The sequence below is a fragment of the Phodopus roborovskii genome, unplaced genomic scaffold (assembly GCF_943737965.1).
Source record: "Phodopus roborovskii unplaced genomic scaffold, PHOROB, whole genome shotgun sequence".
Classification (NCBI taxonomy): domain Eukaryota; kingdom Metazoa; phylum Chordata; class Mammalia; order Rodentia; family Cricetidae; genus Phodopus; species Phodopus roborovskii.
Genome location: NW_026126517.1, coordinates 41,436,555 through 41,454,445, shown reverse-complemented (window position 1 = coordinate 41,454,445; position 17,891 = coordinate 41,436,555). Strand labels below are relative to the sequence as shown.

The 17,891-nt window shown below is 49.6% G+C and overlaps 1 protein-coding gene across 1 annotated transcript in view; it reads right to left on the bottom strand.

Moving 5' to 3' along the window:
* The window catches only part of Igdcc4 (immunoglobulin superfamily DCC subclass member 4), a 33,463-nt gene extending 15,841 nt beyond the window's left edge, over positions 1–17,622 (bottom strand). The window contains exons 1-3 of the mRNA XM_051197775.1: positions 17,475–17,622; positions 6,096–6,449; positions 5,336–5,477 (exon numbers count right to left, since the gene is read on the bottom strand). Coding sequence (XP_051053732.1) covers positions 5,336–5,477; positions 6,096–6,449; positions 17,475–17,538 — 560 coding nt within the window. The 5' untranslated portion in view covers positions 17,539–17,622. The remainder of the gene's footprint in view (positions 1–5,335; positions 5,478–6,095; positions 6,450–17,474) is intronic.
* Between the last annotated feature and the right edge of the window lie 269 nt (positions 17,623–17,891).

Here is a 17,891-nt window from a genome sequence, read left to right as displayed (position 1 = left end):
ACAGAGATCCTCCTACCTCTGCCTCCTGAGTGCTGGAATTAAAGGAGTGTGCCACTACTACCCGGAAGGAACATACTTCTAATTATGCACACATACCCTTTTAACAATTTGAATTTTTAAAAACAATTTTATTTATTTATTTATCTATCTATTTATTTATTTATTATGTATACAGTGTTCTGCCTATGTGTTTGCTTACAGGACAGAAGAGGGTACCAGATCTCATCAGAGGTGGTTTGTGAGCTACCATGTGGTTGCTGGGAATTGAATTTGAGACCTTTGGAAGAGCAACCAGTGTTCTTAGCCTCTGAGTTATTCTCCAGCCCCAACAATTTGAATTTTTTTAACCTTTTTTTTTTTCTTCTGTGTGCATGTGTTAGTGCAGGTGTCTGCTGAGACCAGAAGAGAACTGGGATTACAGATGGAGCAGCGGATATGGATGCTGAAAGCTAAAGCCAAGTCCTTTGGAGGAGCAGTGCATGTCTAACTGCTGAGTTATCTCTCTGCCACATAAACCTCTTACCGGTGTGTCTTTTTTTTTTTTTTTTTTTTTTTTTCTTCTCCCTAAGAACAATTCCTTTATTCCCTTATCTCATTTGACCCTCAAAAGAACCCCAAGAGACAAAGGAGAATAACAACCTCCATTTCATGGTAACAAATCTCAGAGTGGGATCTTCACTTAGGGTCTTTAAGCTGGAGCAGTTAAGCCAGGGCCTCGGGCTGTGGCTCCATTGGAAGAGTGTTTATCTAGTGTGCACCAGGCTCTGGCTTCCATCTTTACCATTGTGTAAACCAGTGATGCTCCATGACTGCAGTTACAGCACTAGGGAGCTAGAGGCAGGAGGATCAGAAGTTCAAGGTCATCCTGTGCTAAATAGTAAGCTTGAGGCCATCATGCTACAAAGTAAAACATCTTGAACCCAGGTCTCTGGCCCTCAATGTTATGTTCAGCCCACTACTCATAGAGCTAGGGATGCCTGTGAAAAGGAATGGGGTGTGATTTCTAGTAGGTCCCATCCAGCAATCCACACAGCAGTTTAGAGGGCCGGGTGGGATAAGGGCATTGTTACATGATCTCCTGGGTAGAGGGCAGGAAGATTGGGTTGATGGGCACTGAGTATTCTCAACTAAGCAGGAGGTGATGAGATCTTGTACAGGGTCAGCTCCAAGTGGGGAAAATCTTAGGTGTACAGACTGGGGCAACCAGAGGGGGACAGGGCAGTTGTGTGCTGGAGGAAGACCCTTTGCTCCTGGAGAAGCAGAGGCTGATAAAACCTAAATGTTGGAGAGGTGGAATGGACCAGGGACTGAAGAAGGGTCTTGGGAGACATTCTAGACAGGTGCTTGGAAACCTGCAGGGTCACTATCAGTACTTACCTCGTCCCCCAGGTGAACCTCTGTCCCCCATGCAACCTTTGACCTTAGCTCCAGATCCACTCACACATATGCTAAGGGAGAAAGGTGGGGGTATTGAAACAGGAGGGGATGCAAGTACCCAACCCACTGCTATGAGAAATTAAATGAGAAAGAACAAGCAGGCTCCTCATGAGGCCCCCTCATGCCAGACTCTACCAAACAAGATGCATCCTACAGCTTTTCCTCTTCTCTCCATCCTACAGTCGGACAGTGCCTAAGCTAATTGCCTCCACTTTCTAACCCTAAGGGTCTCTGGAATTGCCAGGAAAATAATGCACCAAATGCCAAGAGCAAACCCGTTCCTTGAGCTTAACTTAACCGTGTACATGGCTGGACACGCTCCTTCCTTGGGTACAGAGTTGTAGCTGCAGCCAGAAGAAAGGTGGGACTCTGCTTGCTCAGGGCTGTCTAAACCTTCTGTTTTTGTTACAATGTGGTTTTGGAAGCCCTGATTTTGGAAAGATGTCCGAGATGTATTGTTTAGTAGGGGAGAAGTCACAAAATATTGCTTAAGAAGGAATTCTGATTTTGGAAAATAGACAAATGATAGGTTGTGATGCATGAAGAAAAAGCCAAGGTTGACAAAGCTTGGGTAGTGCATGAGGTTTTCTCTGTATGGGAATTACTGGAGACTCTTATTTGTTGAGCTTTACAAAGTGAAATAAATAATTATTTGAGATAGGTTACCACAGGCTGGTCTGGAACTCACTCTGTATAGCTGAGGATGAGTCCGAACTTCTGATCCTTTTGTCTCAACCTTCTTTTCTTTTAAGATTTTCTTATTTATTGTGTATACAGTGTTCTGTCTGCATGCAAGCCTGCACGCCAGAAGAGGGCACCAGATCTCATTATAGATGGTTGTGAGCTACCATATGGTTGCTGGGAATTGAACTTGGGACCTCTGGAAGAGCAACCAGTGCTCTTAACCTCTGAGCCATCTCTCCAGCCCCAGAACAGAACATTTTCAAATGTGAAACTTAAAAGTGTATGCCTTTCCCCATTTTATTTTGTAACAGTGGGCTTCAACACAGAAGGAGCAGCGATGTAGAGGGTCAGAGAACCAGTTCTGATGTGTGTGACTGTGGCAAGTGACATGTCTGTCTGGGCAACAGTTTTTTTCATCCAGTAAAAGGGTCCAGTGATCCTGTCATGCGTGCTCCACAGCCCTGACCCTCTTCCCATGAGCTCACATTCCACAAGGGACATAGACAATGTAAGTTACAAGCTCCAAACACATTTATACAAGTATGAACCTCACATGTATTTCAAAAGACCTGGATGGGACACTCAAAATGTTAATAACTATGTTTAGTTGGTAGGTGACCTCCCTTCTCATTCTGTAAAGTTGTGTATTTTAGCATAAAATCTTAAATTCAGGTTTTAGTCTCGTTCATGAGTGGCCCTTGTGGAAGACAAAGTATACCCTATTATTAAAAATTAGTGTGAATGGGACTGGGGTGTAGCTCAGCTGGTAGAGTAGACATATCCTTGGCATCTCATGAATGGGGGGGGGTGGCTCATGCCTGCAATCCCAGCACTAGGGAAGTAGAAGCAGGGGAATTGGGGGTTCAGGACCAGCATTAGGTACAAGAGACTGCCTAGAAATAAACAAACAATACAGGGAATTGCTTTGGGGTGTAGCGGTTATCATTAGTTAGAAAATACGTGTCTTTCCCCTGACAGTGTAGTTGTACTGCAAATGCTCACAGCCTAGGATCTCCTATAACCACTGAGCTGAGTTTATGACTATCATTTTGTATATCCAGACACATGTAAAAAAATATATACCTTGGCCAAAATCGAACTGCTGTTTTAGACATTTCTTTATTTCCTGACACAATGTGCTGGGGCATGTGAGTCTGGGCTATTTATAGACCAGGATCACTTTTCAGAGGACTTGGTGGCAAGCACTGTTGGAGCCAGGAGCTGGCAGCCTCACCTCGTGGGTGACGCCTGTACTCCATGGGATGATGCCTGAATTAGATGCTGGGAGAGAGAGTCTGATCCCCACTGTTCTAGTGAGGCCAGCCCGGTCTACACAATGAGATCTAGACAAGCCTGGGATAGACATGGAGACCCTGTTTAAGGCAAAGCAGAAACCTAACAATGACAGAAAAACAAAACCAAAAATTAATAAATGGGGCCAAGTATGGTGGCACAGGCCTATAACTCCAAGACTATAGAAGCTGAGGCAGAAAGGTCCCAAGTCTGAGGCTAGCCTAGGCTACCTAGCAAGACCCTATGTCAAGGGTGGGGGGGTGGAAGCACACAGACAGGAGGGGGGAAGGGGCAGGAACAAAACAACAGAAAAACCCACAATTAACCCCTCACCACCCCAAGATAACAGTAGTTTTGGGCAATGAGATAATTTTTCTTTCTTTTTTGTTTATATGAATTTTAAAAATGTATCTTTGGGCTGGGGATGTAGCTCAGTTGCTAAGAATACTTGCCTAGCATGCCCAAAGCCCTGGGTTCCATCCCCAGGACCACATAAACTGTTATTCCAGAACCCAGCAGACAGGAAGATCAAGGGTTCAGGATCATCCTTGGCTAATGTTGAGTTTGAGGCCAGCTTGAGCTACAATGAGCCCTTGTCTCAAAAAACAAACAAATAAACAAACAAAAATCCAAAAAAAACTAACATATTACAATGGCTACATTTGGACTGCTGGGCAGTGGGTGGTGCACACCTTTAATCCCAGCTCTCAGGAGGCAGAGGAGGATCTCTGTGAGTTTGAGGCCAGCCTGGTCTACAAAGCAAGTTACAGGACAGCCAAACTGTTACACAGAGAAACCCTGTCTCAAAAACCCAAAAAATAAAATAAAATAAAAAAGACTCCATTTGGGAAGTTACAACTTGACTGAACATCCTTCCTACTTCATTTCACAGACGCAGGTAGAGTAAAGCTGAAAGGGAGGCCATGTACTAAGGATGAGTGGAGGTCAAGCTACACCAAGTTAACAAGGATCCAATCTGTTGACTTTATCTGATCACAGGTGTCCTGTGATTTTTCTACACCTCCCGCTCCCATCACTCAGCAAAAGTCAGCAAGGCTCAGGGCAGCCCAACAGTCAAGAAATGAGTTGGGGGTGGTGGTGCTTGGGAGTGATTTGGAAGCCAGCGGTTCTGAGCCTGGGGGATCCTACTTCCATGCAGCAGAGGACAAAGAGGCAGCTGACAGACAGATGCAAGAGAGGGCTGTGGAATGCCTGGGACAGACCTGTGGAGCTACATCCCCCAAAGATGTGTAAGGGTCCATGGGTTGAGGACCAACACTTGAAGCCAACCCAGAGGCCGCAAAGGCAGGAAGCTTCTGGGATCTGGCGTGCTATGTGTTTATCAGGACTTGCCAGGAGGCCACAGCGTGCGCAGGGGTTGAGGGGGTGGGATGTCCTGGCTGTCCTCCTCTACTTTGCTTCCAACATGGAACTTTCCCTGGATTGTTCCACTAAGCCACTATCTTTATAGGAAGAGAGGAGAATGAAACAAGGCTGCTGATCGGATGCCTGTGTCTGACAGAGTAGAGAAGTTAGGAGTCCAGGGAGAAACCCCAGAGGAACCTTGGAAAGAGCAATCTGAGCAGAAGCCAGCTTTCTGCCAGTGGCTCATGGTGTGGTCGTAAATAGATCACAGCCACTCTCTGGCTCTTAGTGTCCTCGATAAAGCAAGTGGTGGACTACAAGTGCTTGGAAGGGCTCTAGACTGTTCTCTAGTTCTATGTACCCCAACCCAGTGGGTGGCTTTGTCCAGAGAAGAAACCTTCTAACTGGGGTAGAAGTCAGGCTAGCAGTTGGTTCTTGTGTGAGTTTAGGTGACTGGAGCCACTTGGATCTAAGAATCACAGTCCTACAGTTCTAAGCACATCCCAGAACCCTCTGCCCTGCACACTGGGGCAGACTCCCTTGCAAGGACACTCACCGAGGCTCCTCAGGCACTGTGACCTGGTCCTTTTCCCAAGTAATGATGGGGGCTGGCAGCCCCTCAGTGTGGCATTCAAATCGTGCAGTCCCATTCTCCTCCACTGTCTGGGACTCTGGGTGCAGAGAGAAGTCTGCCAGTGCTGGGGATAAGCATAGTAGGGAGAGAGTGTGAGAGAGTGAATGCAGTGCGCACAGTGACACAGAACAGAGCCAAGCGAATCCAGAACAAGTGAGAGACAGTTGGGGATCAGAGAGAGGTGGCAGAGAGACAGAGAGAGAGAGAGAGAGAGAGAGAGAGAGAAATTACTGCTTAGATGGTGCTGAGTGCATTCAAAGTCCTCCTGCCAAACATCGCATCATAGCCACACTATAGGACAGATACATTTCTTGGTAGCCTGTGCTCTAGAGAGCCCTGAGGGGTCAGTGCCAGGACGATGGGGTTGGTTATATCTCTGTGCATGGCACTATTGTGGTAGGGAACAGGAAGAGACAGCTTTGGGGCTCTGACACCTTCCTGGCAGACAAGCCACTCTATGCACTAGGACAGGGAAGGACAATGAGGGGAGAAGACACAGTTGAAGGAGCACTGAACAGTAAGGGCAAATGACAGCAGGAGGGGACCCAGTGGGCAGGACAGGAGAGGAGGCTGACAACCTGGGCTGGGCTCTGGTTCTGGTGCAGTAGTTCCTATTTCCTGCCCTCCATCCCTTCCCTTTGATCTCCAAATCCCAAAACTCACCCCAGATGCAAGCACTTACTGGCAAGCTTGACCACAGCAACCTGGCTGGCCACTACTCCCAGTGGGCCATGGGCCAGACAGGAATAGCTGCCCTCAATGACCTTCCATGTCCTAAAAGCTTCCTCCTCAGCACTGTCTTCTGGTTCTAGAGGTGAGGACAGCCGCAGGGACCCATTGGATAACAGGTGCAGGTGGTCATGCTCCAGCACAGTGTCCCCATCCTTGCTCCATGTCACCCTGGTCGGTGGTCCAGCAGCAGTAGTCCCCAGACTGCAGTCCAGCACTGCAGCCTGCTTGGGGCCCAGGACCACTTGCAGTGGCCCCACATCACAGCTCAGCTTGACAGTTGTCAGCTGGGGCAACAGCAGCTCTCCTGTGAGGAGAAAGAGGCACCAGGGCTGTGGGTGTGTGCCAATCACTTATGGAAAGACCCTGTATGGATCTGAGCCAGTTCTCCCTTTGCCAGAAGCTCCTTCCCTCTTGGGTCTCATCTTCCCATAGTTTGACTTTTTCACTCACCAAAAAACCCCCAGCTCACAGCAGCCTATCACAACAGCCAGAAAGTAGATTCGACCCAAGTGTTTGCTTTTCACTGGTGACTAATATTTTGTTCAGTCAGCAGAAGGGATGAAGTACTCTGCATGCTAGTGCATGGAGGAACCCTGGAAACTCCATGCCAAGCGAAAGACACCAGTCACCAGATGCCACAAACTTAGTGATCTCATTTCCGTGAAATGTCCATAGACAGAAAAGTAGATTAATGGTTACCAAGAATCTTGAGGAGAGAGGAATGGAGAGTGACTGCTAAGGAGCATGAGGTTTCTTTGATAAAAATGCTCAAAAATTAGACAGTGGTCAAGGAACACAGCTTTATTAGTATATTAAAAACCACAGGTGGAGGGCGCCATGCAGGGGTTATAACTCAGTTGGTAGACTGCTTGATAGCATGCAGGAGGTCTATGTTTGACCCCCAGCACTGGGGGTCACACCTATAACCCCCAAATTCCAGGGATGGAGGCAGGAGGATCAATAGTCCAGGGTCATCCTCATCTTCAGAGGTAGCAACTTGGATGTCAGCTTGGGTTACAGGAAATTCTGTCTCAACAAAAGCATTACTTGTACACATGGTGTGGTAAATTTTATGTAAATTGTGAATTTTCTCTTGGTTTAAAACATTCCTTTTAGGGCTGTCATGAGTGCCCACCGGGATGATATGCAGAAGATTGCCTGGCACTGTGTGATGGTGGCTCAGTGGTCTTATTCCCTCTGGAACCCAATGGATATCTCCACCATTATTAGCCCAACTAAATACACGCCGCAGCTAGAAAAAGGCCATAGGTGGAAAACTCTGAGAAATGTACTATGAGTGTAAAGCAAGTATGAGTGGTGTGTGTGTGTGCATGTGTATATGCTACCTGTAGATCCTAACACTGCCCCTGCCATAAAGTGAAGAGGAGAAGGATCATAATAGAATGCAATCCTGAATCAAGACAAAAATCACAGAGGGGAAATATTTCCTATCATAATTAATGCTTCAACAGGGCCTGCCCATCATTATCATGGATCTGTGGTTCACCATGGGAGTCCTTCATCGAAGCTGAACTGCTGTCTGCCTGTCCCATAAAAACTCAGTAGCTCAAGGTCTCCTCTTCGTCTTCAGCCTGACTCCTCATTACAAAGCAGAATATCACAGGGTCTGAAAGCAGACCAGGGACAGAAGTAACATCCCCATTATCAGGCAAGGCTGGAGTGGCAGAGCCACACAAAGCAGGAAGGCTACGCAGTCAGGAAGATGTATGCCTTGGCTTAAGCACTTCTCCTGGGTCCCAGTTTATTCTCGGATACAGAGATATGGTGTTTGTTTGTTTGTTTGTTTTCCGAGACAGGGTTTCTCTGTAGCTTTGGAGGCTGTCCTGGAACTAGCTCTTGTAGACCAGGCTGGTTTCAAACTCACAGAGATCTGCTTGCCTCTGCCTCCCAAGTGCTGGGCTCAGAGATATTTGTTATGGAGCAAACACAGCACCATCCTACGAACATCCCATACTCTTCCATCTGTGTTTCCCTACATACATGTTCCTCTGTCTGCCACAGTGGTCAACAACTCCTCTCTGTCCTCATGTTTTTTCCCCATAGCATTCAAGGAGGAATAAGATAGTCTAGGGGCTGGGCTGGGTGGTAGTAGTGCACACTCCTAGCACTTGGGAGCAAAGGCAGGCAGATTTCTGTGAGTTTGAGGCCAGTCTGGTCTACAGAGCAAGTTCCAGGACAGCTAGGGCTACACAGAAAAACCATGTGTGTGTGTGGGGGGGGAGGAGGTCAGGGAGACAGTCCAGGGACTGGAGAGATGGCTCAGTGGTTAAGAGCACTGGCTATTTGTTCAGAGGACTGGGATTCAGGCTCAGCACCCCCTTCAACTCACAAACATCTGTAACTCCAGTTCCAGGGGCTCTGATTTCCTCTCCTGCTCTCTGCAAGCAGCAGGCACACACAAGGCATACATGCAGACAAAATGCCTATACACATAAAATTATTAATAATAATAAAGGAGGGAAAAGACAGTTCTAACTGGCTGAGGCAAGGGGACAGGGAAGAAATGTGAAGGATGGAGGGTCAGAAAGAACCTCACCAGACCACTGCCCTCCCACTCCATCAACAAGGCTCTCCTAATCTACTAGACAGATTTGGCTGCAAGGCTGGCCTGAGTGATACAAGTGTTAGAAGACAGTCCTACTCTGGGCATACAATCGATCGAGCTTCCAGGGGTTGGGAAGATGGCCCAGTTGGGAAGGTGTTTTCCACACAGTTGTGGGGATCTGAATTTGGATCCTGAGCACTCACATCTGTAATCCTAGTGAGTGCTGGAGAAGTGGAGACAGGTGGATCCCTGGAGCCAGTTTAGCGAATGAGCTCCAAGTTCAGTGAGAGCCCTGTCTCCAAAAAAAAAAAAAAAAAAAAAAAAAAAAAAAAGAAAGGATGGGTACTGGATAGGTGGTTCAACCATTAAGCCTATTTGTTACTCTTGCAGAGGACCAGGGTTCAATTCCCAGCACCTACATGGTGGCTCACAACCATTTGTACCTCCAGTTCTAAGGGATCTGAGGTCATTGTACCTGAACAGGCATATACACAGCAAAACACTCATACACATCAAATAAAATAAATACATCTAAATTTTGTTTGTTTGCTTGTTTTTCCACTATGAAATTGCTTTAATGGTGGTATCTGTACAAGTGATGTCAAGACATGACTAACACACGGACTTGTGAGTGAACAGAGGGTTCACCTTGCTCACAGGCTTTAGCTGTGAGACAGCTCTAGGCCACCTCCTCCTCAAACTCTCCCTCCTCCTGAGCTGTAGCTTCTTGGTACTTCAGGACACCAGGCGGTTCATGCCACTATTATCCTCAGTGAACCCATCTCATCCATGCCCTCACTTAAAAAATAAAGACGATGACCTATGAATGCACACTTACACATGAATGCATACATCTCTCTCTCTCTCACACACACACACACACACACACACACACAGAGAGAGAGAGAGAGAGAGAGAGAGAGAGAGAGAGAGAGAGAGAGAGAGAAAGAGGTCCAGTTTTGCTGCTTCCCCTGACAGCTGAGACAGCCTGGTGTCCTCTCTGGGTCTCTGTTTCCACACAGTTAAAATGCAGATGCTACTAAGCCTGTGGGAATCAACCAAGTGCTGTTTATCAAGAGTTCAGCCCAGAGCCTGATGGACAACGCTCAAGAAGCAGGGAAGCTTATTCTTTTTTTGGTGGGTGCCAGGGATAGAACCAATGGCTTTGTGAGGTTAGGCAAAAGCTCACCACGCAGCTGCACCCGGAGCCCCAGACGTGCCTTCTTTAGGACTCTGGGCACCCGTCAAGTAGCTACACAAACCTCTTTGCTGCCCTTCGCATCCAGCCCTTTCTCTTCTAAAGCCCTAGATTCCATGATTCAAACTTAGAGTTGTGGAAGGCAAGCATGGGCTCTCAGCCCAGCAGCTTCAAATGCTCTGGTCCAGAGGCTTGGGTTTCAGAGGAGAAAAAGCCCCCACAAACACGAATCCTCGAGCCCTCTGGCAGCCTCCCCACCCCCTAAAGCATGTCCGGGGCTTGGAAAATCCCCTGCCGTGCTGAACAAACAATGTGAACAGTTGGGGCCCGAGCAGCTGCTGGGTATGTCAGCAGCCTGGGCTCTGGCGGGCAGGACAGCCGCCAGAGGGGCTGGTGGCTGGCAGGGGGGCCCCAGGAGCTCCAGTTCCCTTCCTGAATATTCATGGATCAGCAGATGTCTAGCTTCAGTACCTCAGAGGAGCCCAGCAAGGCGGAATCAAGGAAACCCACAGGGATGAAGACACAGAAAGAACAGAACAGGCCTGTGCCACAAGCCCTAGTGGACGCATTTCAGTGGCAGCTTCCCGAAGTCTAAGGTCCATTCCACGGGTGAGGAAACTAAGGACCAGAGACAGGGGTGAGGTGGGGAGATCTGAGTAAACTGTCCTTGGATTTTTAGGAGATGAACCCACAACTAGGAGTTCCAGGGAACTCTGCCCAGATGCCAGCCTCCCTCCAGGAGCCTTCTTCGCCTTCCTCTAGGGAAGTTTTTCAAATGCCATTTGCAAGTCTCCTGAGCATTTTTCCATTTCTATTAGAGGTGATACAAGCTTTATGCTTCACCCCCGTCGTTTGGTCTCCTCCAGGATTCTAAGTCCAGTCATTTCTTGCACAATCTTGGGTTAGTTTCTTTTCTCCCTTTCTTCTCAGTTTCCCAGCCTTGTTGAAGGGGATCTCCAAACTCAAACATTTGCAACAAACTTCTTGGGCTGGGGAAGTAGCTCAGGCCTAGCATGCTGGAGGCCCTGGGTTTGATCTGTAGCTCTGGATAATCAGGGCTTAGTGGTACATACCTGAAATAGGAAATGTCAGCAGTAGGGAGGTGGAGGCAGGAGGATCAGCAGTTTAAGATCAGGCTAGGAATATAGCTCAGTGATAAAGCTGCTTGCCTAGCATGTTTGAACCCCTAACTAAGTTCATTCTTAACACTGTGTCATCCACAATGACACAGGGAGTTCAAGTCCAGCCTGAAAACCCTGTTTCAAGAAAATCAAACCAGAGGGCAGGCAGATCTCTGTGAGTTTGAGGCCAGCCTAGTCTACAGAGCTAGTTCCAGGACAGCTAGGGCTACACAGACAAACCCTGTCTTGAAAAACAAAAACAAAAAAACAAAAACAAAAAGTCTGATTCCCCTAACACCCAGCCCAAAGTCCTTCGCACACACGTACAAGCATTTCCCTGCTCTTCTCTAGCACACCACAGGCCCAGGAGACACTTGCTGGCGCCAGGCTTTCCCCTCAGGTGTTCCCCTCAACCCTCATCAGCCTTTTTGGTGAGACCCTTGCAGAGATACAGAGCTTCTGTTTTTGGGATTCCCCCAGCCATTTCTCAATCTTATTCTTTTTGAGACAGGATCTTTCAACACAGCCCTGTCTGTCCTGGAACTCATTATGTAAACCATGCTGGAATCAAACTCTCAGAGATCTCCCCCCTACCTCTGCCTCCTCAGTGCTAGAAGTAAAGGCTGACATGGTGCCTGGCCCTCGATTTATTTTTCAAGCATGTTTGGATCTTTCTCTTTTCTGAGACATGCTCTCACTGTGCAGCCCAGGCTGCCCTTGACCCTCTTGCTTCTGCTTCTTCTTTGCCAGGCTCCGACTTCCCCACCCCTGTGTTTTTTGTTTTGTTTTGTTTTTTTTTTTTTTTTTTTTTTTTTTTGGTTTTTTTGAGACAGTGTTTTTCTCTGTGTAGCCCTACTTATTCTGGGACTCACTCATAGACCAGGCTGGCCTAGAACTCACAGAGATCTGCCTCTGCCTCCGGAGTGCTGGGATTAAAGGTGCCTCTGCTTCTTACTCAGGTTTGCACGACCATGCTGGGCTCTGAGTTCTCTTGCCCACCTCAGAGGATAAATTAGGCTTTATGACACCAGTGAGACCAGAGTCTGATTGGAGCTACTTGGTGAGGTCCTCAGGAGTCTGAGTTGGGTTCCATTTTCAGGGAATGTTCAGGAAGGACAGGGCATGGAGGTAGGGGAATAAAGCCAATGACTTGCCACAAACATCAGAACTTTCTTGCTGTTCTCCACAGATTTACAACTTGTAGGGCAATCCTCCCTGACACCACAGGACACTCTTCTTTCCCAAGAGACACAAGTCAGTTTCTTCCAGAACCTTGGCCAACTTCCTCACCACATACTAAGCCCCTCCCTCCAACAGCGGGAAGGAGAGCACCAAGGACACAAGGAAGGCCTCAGCCTCCCTCTAGCTACAATTCAGAGAGGGAAACTGACTGTCATCTAGGGTGACAGCAAAGCCACATCAACATGGCCTGCCTCCACCTGGTCCCTCTGATATCCTTGCTCACCAAACCATACAAAACAAGCCACTCCCAAGCCTCTGGAGATGCCTGTGGGTTCCCTTGCTACTTCTTCCTAGAAAGCTTTGAACCAGTCTGATTTAGACATTAGTCTCTCTTCCTGCCTCTAGGAAACGGGGTGCCTGGATTGCTGCAGTTAACACTCCAGACTGTTCAAGCTGTTGTTGAACTCTATATGCAGCTGAGAATGATCTTAAACTTCTGATCCCTTTGCTTGCTTCTACCTCCCAAGTGCTCGGATTACAGGCTGGGCCACAGGGCCACCAACATTCTGGGCAAAGCATTCTACCAACTGAGCTACATTGCTGGCCCTGTTTTTTTTGGCTTATCCTTAATTATCTCCTAGGATTGTATCCTAGTTGTCCTTTAGGCTTTAGCATCTAAAACAAATGTCTTGTGTAAAGTAGATACACAATACATATTCCTCAAATGGCTGTGTAGACATGCAGACTCTCTCAATTAATATCATAGAATCCCTTGTACCTTTCCAAGCCTTGGCTTTGTAATCTGTGAAAATATAGAAACTCCCTTCACAGCTAGGGATGATCTCTATAATACAGACAGAAACTGCCTGGCATATTATGTGGCCTCTACTAAGCACCTAATAAAATGCTTTAAAACCACCTAGATTGGGAGCTGGGAATATGCTCAGTTGGCAGAATGCTTACCTAGCATGCATGAAACCCTGGGTTTAGCTCCCAGCACTGTATAAACTGCATGTTATGGTGAACCCTGTAACCCCAACACTCAGAGGTAGAGGCAGAAAAATCAGAAGTTCAAAGCTACATAATAAGTTCAAGGCCAGACTGGGCTACATTGGACCTGAGATAAGCTAACAAAACCCACACAGAAACAGAACAGTAAATTCATAGTAAAACTTTGCAGAGACATCATTAGGGTGGGAGCCCTTTATATTACTGTTTCTGTTATATGGTGCATATGCTTTAAAGAATTTCTTCTGAGCCCACCCGTGTCTCTGCATATGTTCTGCCGATGGGTGCCAGAGCTCTGTCCTCAAAACTACACACAACAAGGTCATGTAAAGTAAGAAGCCCCTCATCAAGTGATCAGGAATCCTGACCTCTGCCTGGGAGAAAGCTTATTGGCCTGTGGCTTCCTTGACCCCAATGATCCCTCCATATCTACAGGAATCCTACAGCTGGCCTGGCCCAGAAGAGAGAATTCAGGACCCCAGGACATCCTTTCTGGTTTTCCTTCCCTGAACCCCACTTCCCATCCCCTTGACTTCTCCATAGAGCCCCTTATTCTTCCCCCTGCCTTCCTGGGAGCCCCAGGCCTATTTGACAGCCACATGTGTTCTGCATCTGAAATTCCAAGTCTGGTTGCTATACCTCAGAGACACTGGAGCGAGCAGGAGGTGGGTGAAAGGGTTCCATATCCTTGGACCAACCAGAGAGAAGACTAAGGTCTAAAGCTGCTAACTTCTCTACGGTAGAAGCACAGCAAGAGTGATTTGTTATGTGTGCACCAAATCCCTGAGGAGAGTGACAGGGCCACCTATAAGGAAGAGCCAGGAGACGGCCTGGCCCCAGATCACTTCCTAATTGAGTAACACTCAGATTTTCCATCTGCAAAATAGACTCACAATAAATACTTCTATTACTTTCTCTTTTTTGACTGGAGTAAGTTGAGTCACTGTGTAGCCCAGACTGGCACTGACCCCACAGCAATCCTCCTGTGGGGTCTTTCAAGTACTGGGGTTACAGATGGGCACCACAATGCCTAGATTCCTATGTTTCGTTGAATGCTGATACTACACGATGCTCTAATCATGAGATTTCTTAGCTTGAAGGAGATACAGTCAGGAAAATATTCATATATAAATATGTGATTAATGAGGCCATGAAAATACACACAGGCTCACCTAAAGGTCTAGGTAAATTCTCTGCACCAGTCACTATTAAAAGAAGCTTCACACCTTTAATCCCAGCACTGGGAGTTAGAGGCAGGCAGATCTCTGTGAGTTCCAGGCCAGCCTGGTCTACAGAGCCAGTTTCAGGACAGCCAGGGCTACAACCTTGTCTCAAACAAAAAGCTTCTAGTGTTGGCCTCTAAGATGGGCCTGAGTCTCAAGGCTGAGAAAGGGATGGTGGGGAGGAGGCTTTCCAGGTAAGGGAAGGGCTCCTATATTCTCAGAGCTCTCTGGGTTCCCAAACCTCAAATTCTGACTTGAGTGGATATGGGAGCCCCACTCCTTCACATAGATTTTTTTAAAAAAAAATCTCAGCTTCCTACCACTGCCCTCAGATGTAAATCTCATTCCTATGAACTCACAGCCACAATCTCTTGACCCAAGAGCAAAGTCACAGGACTAGGCAGGTGCTGCCATTGTCCTAACCTAGCCCCAGACCTCCTTCTGGCCCATGCTGAATTTGCTGGGAACACTATTATGTTAGACTTTTTTCTCTTGCTACTAATAGACCTCATCTATAGGGGCTGGAGTGATGACTCAGTGGCTAAAAAGCACTGGCTACTCTTCCAGAGGACCTGGGTTTCAGTTCCTAGCACCCACATGGTGGCTCACAACCATTTGTAACTCCAATTCCAGAGGATCTGAGACTGTCATCTGGCTTCCACAGGCACTGGGCACATCCATGGTGCATTGACATATTTGCAGGCAAAACACCCATACACATATAATGAAATTGAAAACAAAGAAGAAAAAAAAACCCACACTGATATATGCTCACATCCTTCTGATTCCTTTCCTTAATATGTCTAGAATAGCCATGCTATTCCACTAGCTGCCAACACGGTCTCCTATGTCATCACCTCCTCCCCAAGAGCTGGGGACTACCAGCCCTGCACCATCCGCTCTCCACAACAGGCTACAAAGAGCTGATGCAAAACTGGTCTAAAAGCCTGCCCACAGTGGGGCAGGAAGGTCTCAGGCCAGAAACCTTGGTGGGACTTTTTGCCAGCTGGGACTAGCTCTCTTCTTAGCTTCCTCTCTTGATGCTCTAGTGGCCTACCCTTCCCCCGCCAGCCAACTCCCACCCCGTATTCTAAACGGCAGGCAGCTACATTTAGCTTGATGCAATGATGTGAACGAAATCACCTCCCAGTATTGGCACCCCCTGCTTGATCTGGAAGACTCCTCCCTCTGCAGGACTGGCTCTTCCTCTTTCCATCATTTTCTTCAGAACCTTTTCTGGTCTTCCCAGTATGGCTCAGGAGCCTCTCTTCTGCAGTACCTTGCTAGTCCTGGCCGCCCATCCTGACCCTAAGACTGACTGCCTGGGGCTAGGACCTTATTTATAACATTCTGGACATCAGGCACACGTTAACCTATAAAGACTGCTCAACAAATAACTGTGACTGAATGGATAGGAGTGTCTGCAGACTGCAGAGGTTTACACACTCAAAGGAGGTTAAGCCATGGCAAGAATAGTAGTAGTTGCTGTAGCCATTTAAGAAGAATCTCAATGCACACTCCTCTCTGCCTGTGCACTGGGAAGCAGGGAGAGGCCAGTCTTCCGACTCTCTCCCCGGTGCCGCAGCCCGAGGCCTCAGAAGTATTTAATAAAGCGCGAGTGCAGTTGCCAGCCAGGATCCCGCGTTCCTGGAGCTTTGGGAAGAACAGGAGGAGGGGAGGAGCAACTGTTCCTTAATCCTTGGGCTCCCGGAAGACACCTCTCTGTCATTTCCCGGTGCTGAATTCACCTGACAACTCCGGGGCCCCCAGGTTCTGCGGCCCAGCCCCACGCACCGAGCGGCCACTGGCTTCCAGCCGGGTCGCAGTCTCGGAGGGAAAGGGGCGTGTCTTGCCGGGAGAGCTAGGGTCCGAGCTGTTTTCAGCACTCTCCCACCCGCTGTTTTCCTGGAGATGGGCCTGGGGTTGGCCCGGCGGAGGCTCCTTCCCCCCCCACTCCCGCCGCCCTCCCTGCCTCCCTCCCACGTGGCCTGGCCCAGTCTCTCTGGAAAGCCGCAGCAGCTGGAGAAAAATCCCCCTCCCCACCCCCACTGCCAAGTCCCTCCCCGACTCGCCCCGGACACATCCTCAACTCCCCCCTCGGCAGGGAAGGCAAGAAGTAATCGAACAAAGCGGGCAGCCCATCCCCCTCACGGCCCTACCACCTAACCTCCCCGCAAACGCGTACCCCGCTGAGAGTCAGAGGGCCCGGGGGTGCCAGAAGCAGCTCTGGCACACACACTTGGACACTTCGTTACCCCTCCCAGCCCTTTTCCCGGTGTGTACAATTGTAATCTTTACCCCTGACCCTACCCCACACTAGGACCGGGGGACTGGAGAGGGCCTTGCTGACCCCGTCCACGCTTGCCCGGTCCGCCCTTTGGGGTGGGGCAGCAGTGACACGCGTCCCATCCAGAGACCGAGTGTTGGGTCCGTCCACTAAAGCAACTGGTTCCCTGCCCTTCCCCCAACCCCCTCCGAACCCCGGGTTTGGGTCCACAACACCCCCACATCCCCCTACCGCCTAGCTGGCCCCAGGGGCCACACCCACTGGGCAAAGTTGAGTGTGGTTTTTCTCACCGCCGCCCCCACCACGATCAAGGACACTCCCCAAAAGCCAGGGCCAAATATTAGCTCAGCTCCATCCAGTTCCACATCGCACCCGACACAAATGGAGGTGTAAGAGCACACTCCCGCCCCGCCTGCTCTCTCAGGAACACTCGCGACCACGAGACGCGTGCGGGCAGGGCAGAAGCATGCCCGGCTCAGAGCTACCAGCGCGGCAGCCACTCGCGCGCTGGCGATGCCACCCGGCACCTTAGGCACGCGCTGTGGACACATTCTCCTGCAGGACACCCCCACCCCGACACACACACATGCACACCTCACACGCACAAGGTCCACGCGCAGGGGGACACGCACGGACGCAGCAAGGACACACACCCCCTGAGGGCAAGTCCCCGCAGCCCCCGGCGTGCAAACATCGTCGGCGCCGGGGACGCCCACTCGCGACTACTGCCACCCGGGCCCTTACCGCGTGCGGACAGCAGGCAGAAGGTCAGCGCCAGGAGCCCGCGGCCCGTGTCCGCCCGCGCCATAGGGCCGGGCTCGGGCCGCCGCCGCCGCGTCCGGGCGCCTGGGCCGCCGCCGGGGGAGGGCGCGCCGGGCGTCAGTGGCTCCGGGAGGCGCGGCGCCGCGGGCGGGGGCGCGGCCTCCGGGGCCCGGGCCCGAGCGGGGGCCGGCGCGGGGGCCGGGGCCGCGGCCAGCTCGCCCGCCCCTCCATCGCCATCTTGGGCGAGCGGCCCACGCGGGGGCGCCCCGCCAGTGTGGCCACCTCGCCCCACAGGGGACCCTGCGCCAGGATACCACGGGACTGCTCCTGCGCCCCACTCTGCACGCAGCGCCTTCCACACTCCCTCCTAGTCACCTAGGGCTCCTTTCTGTTCATCTT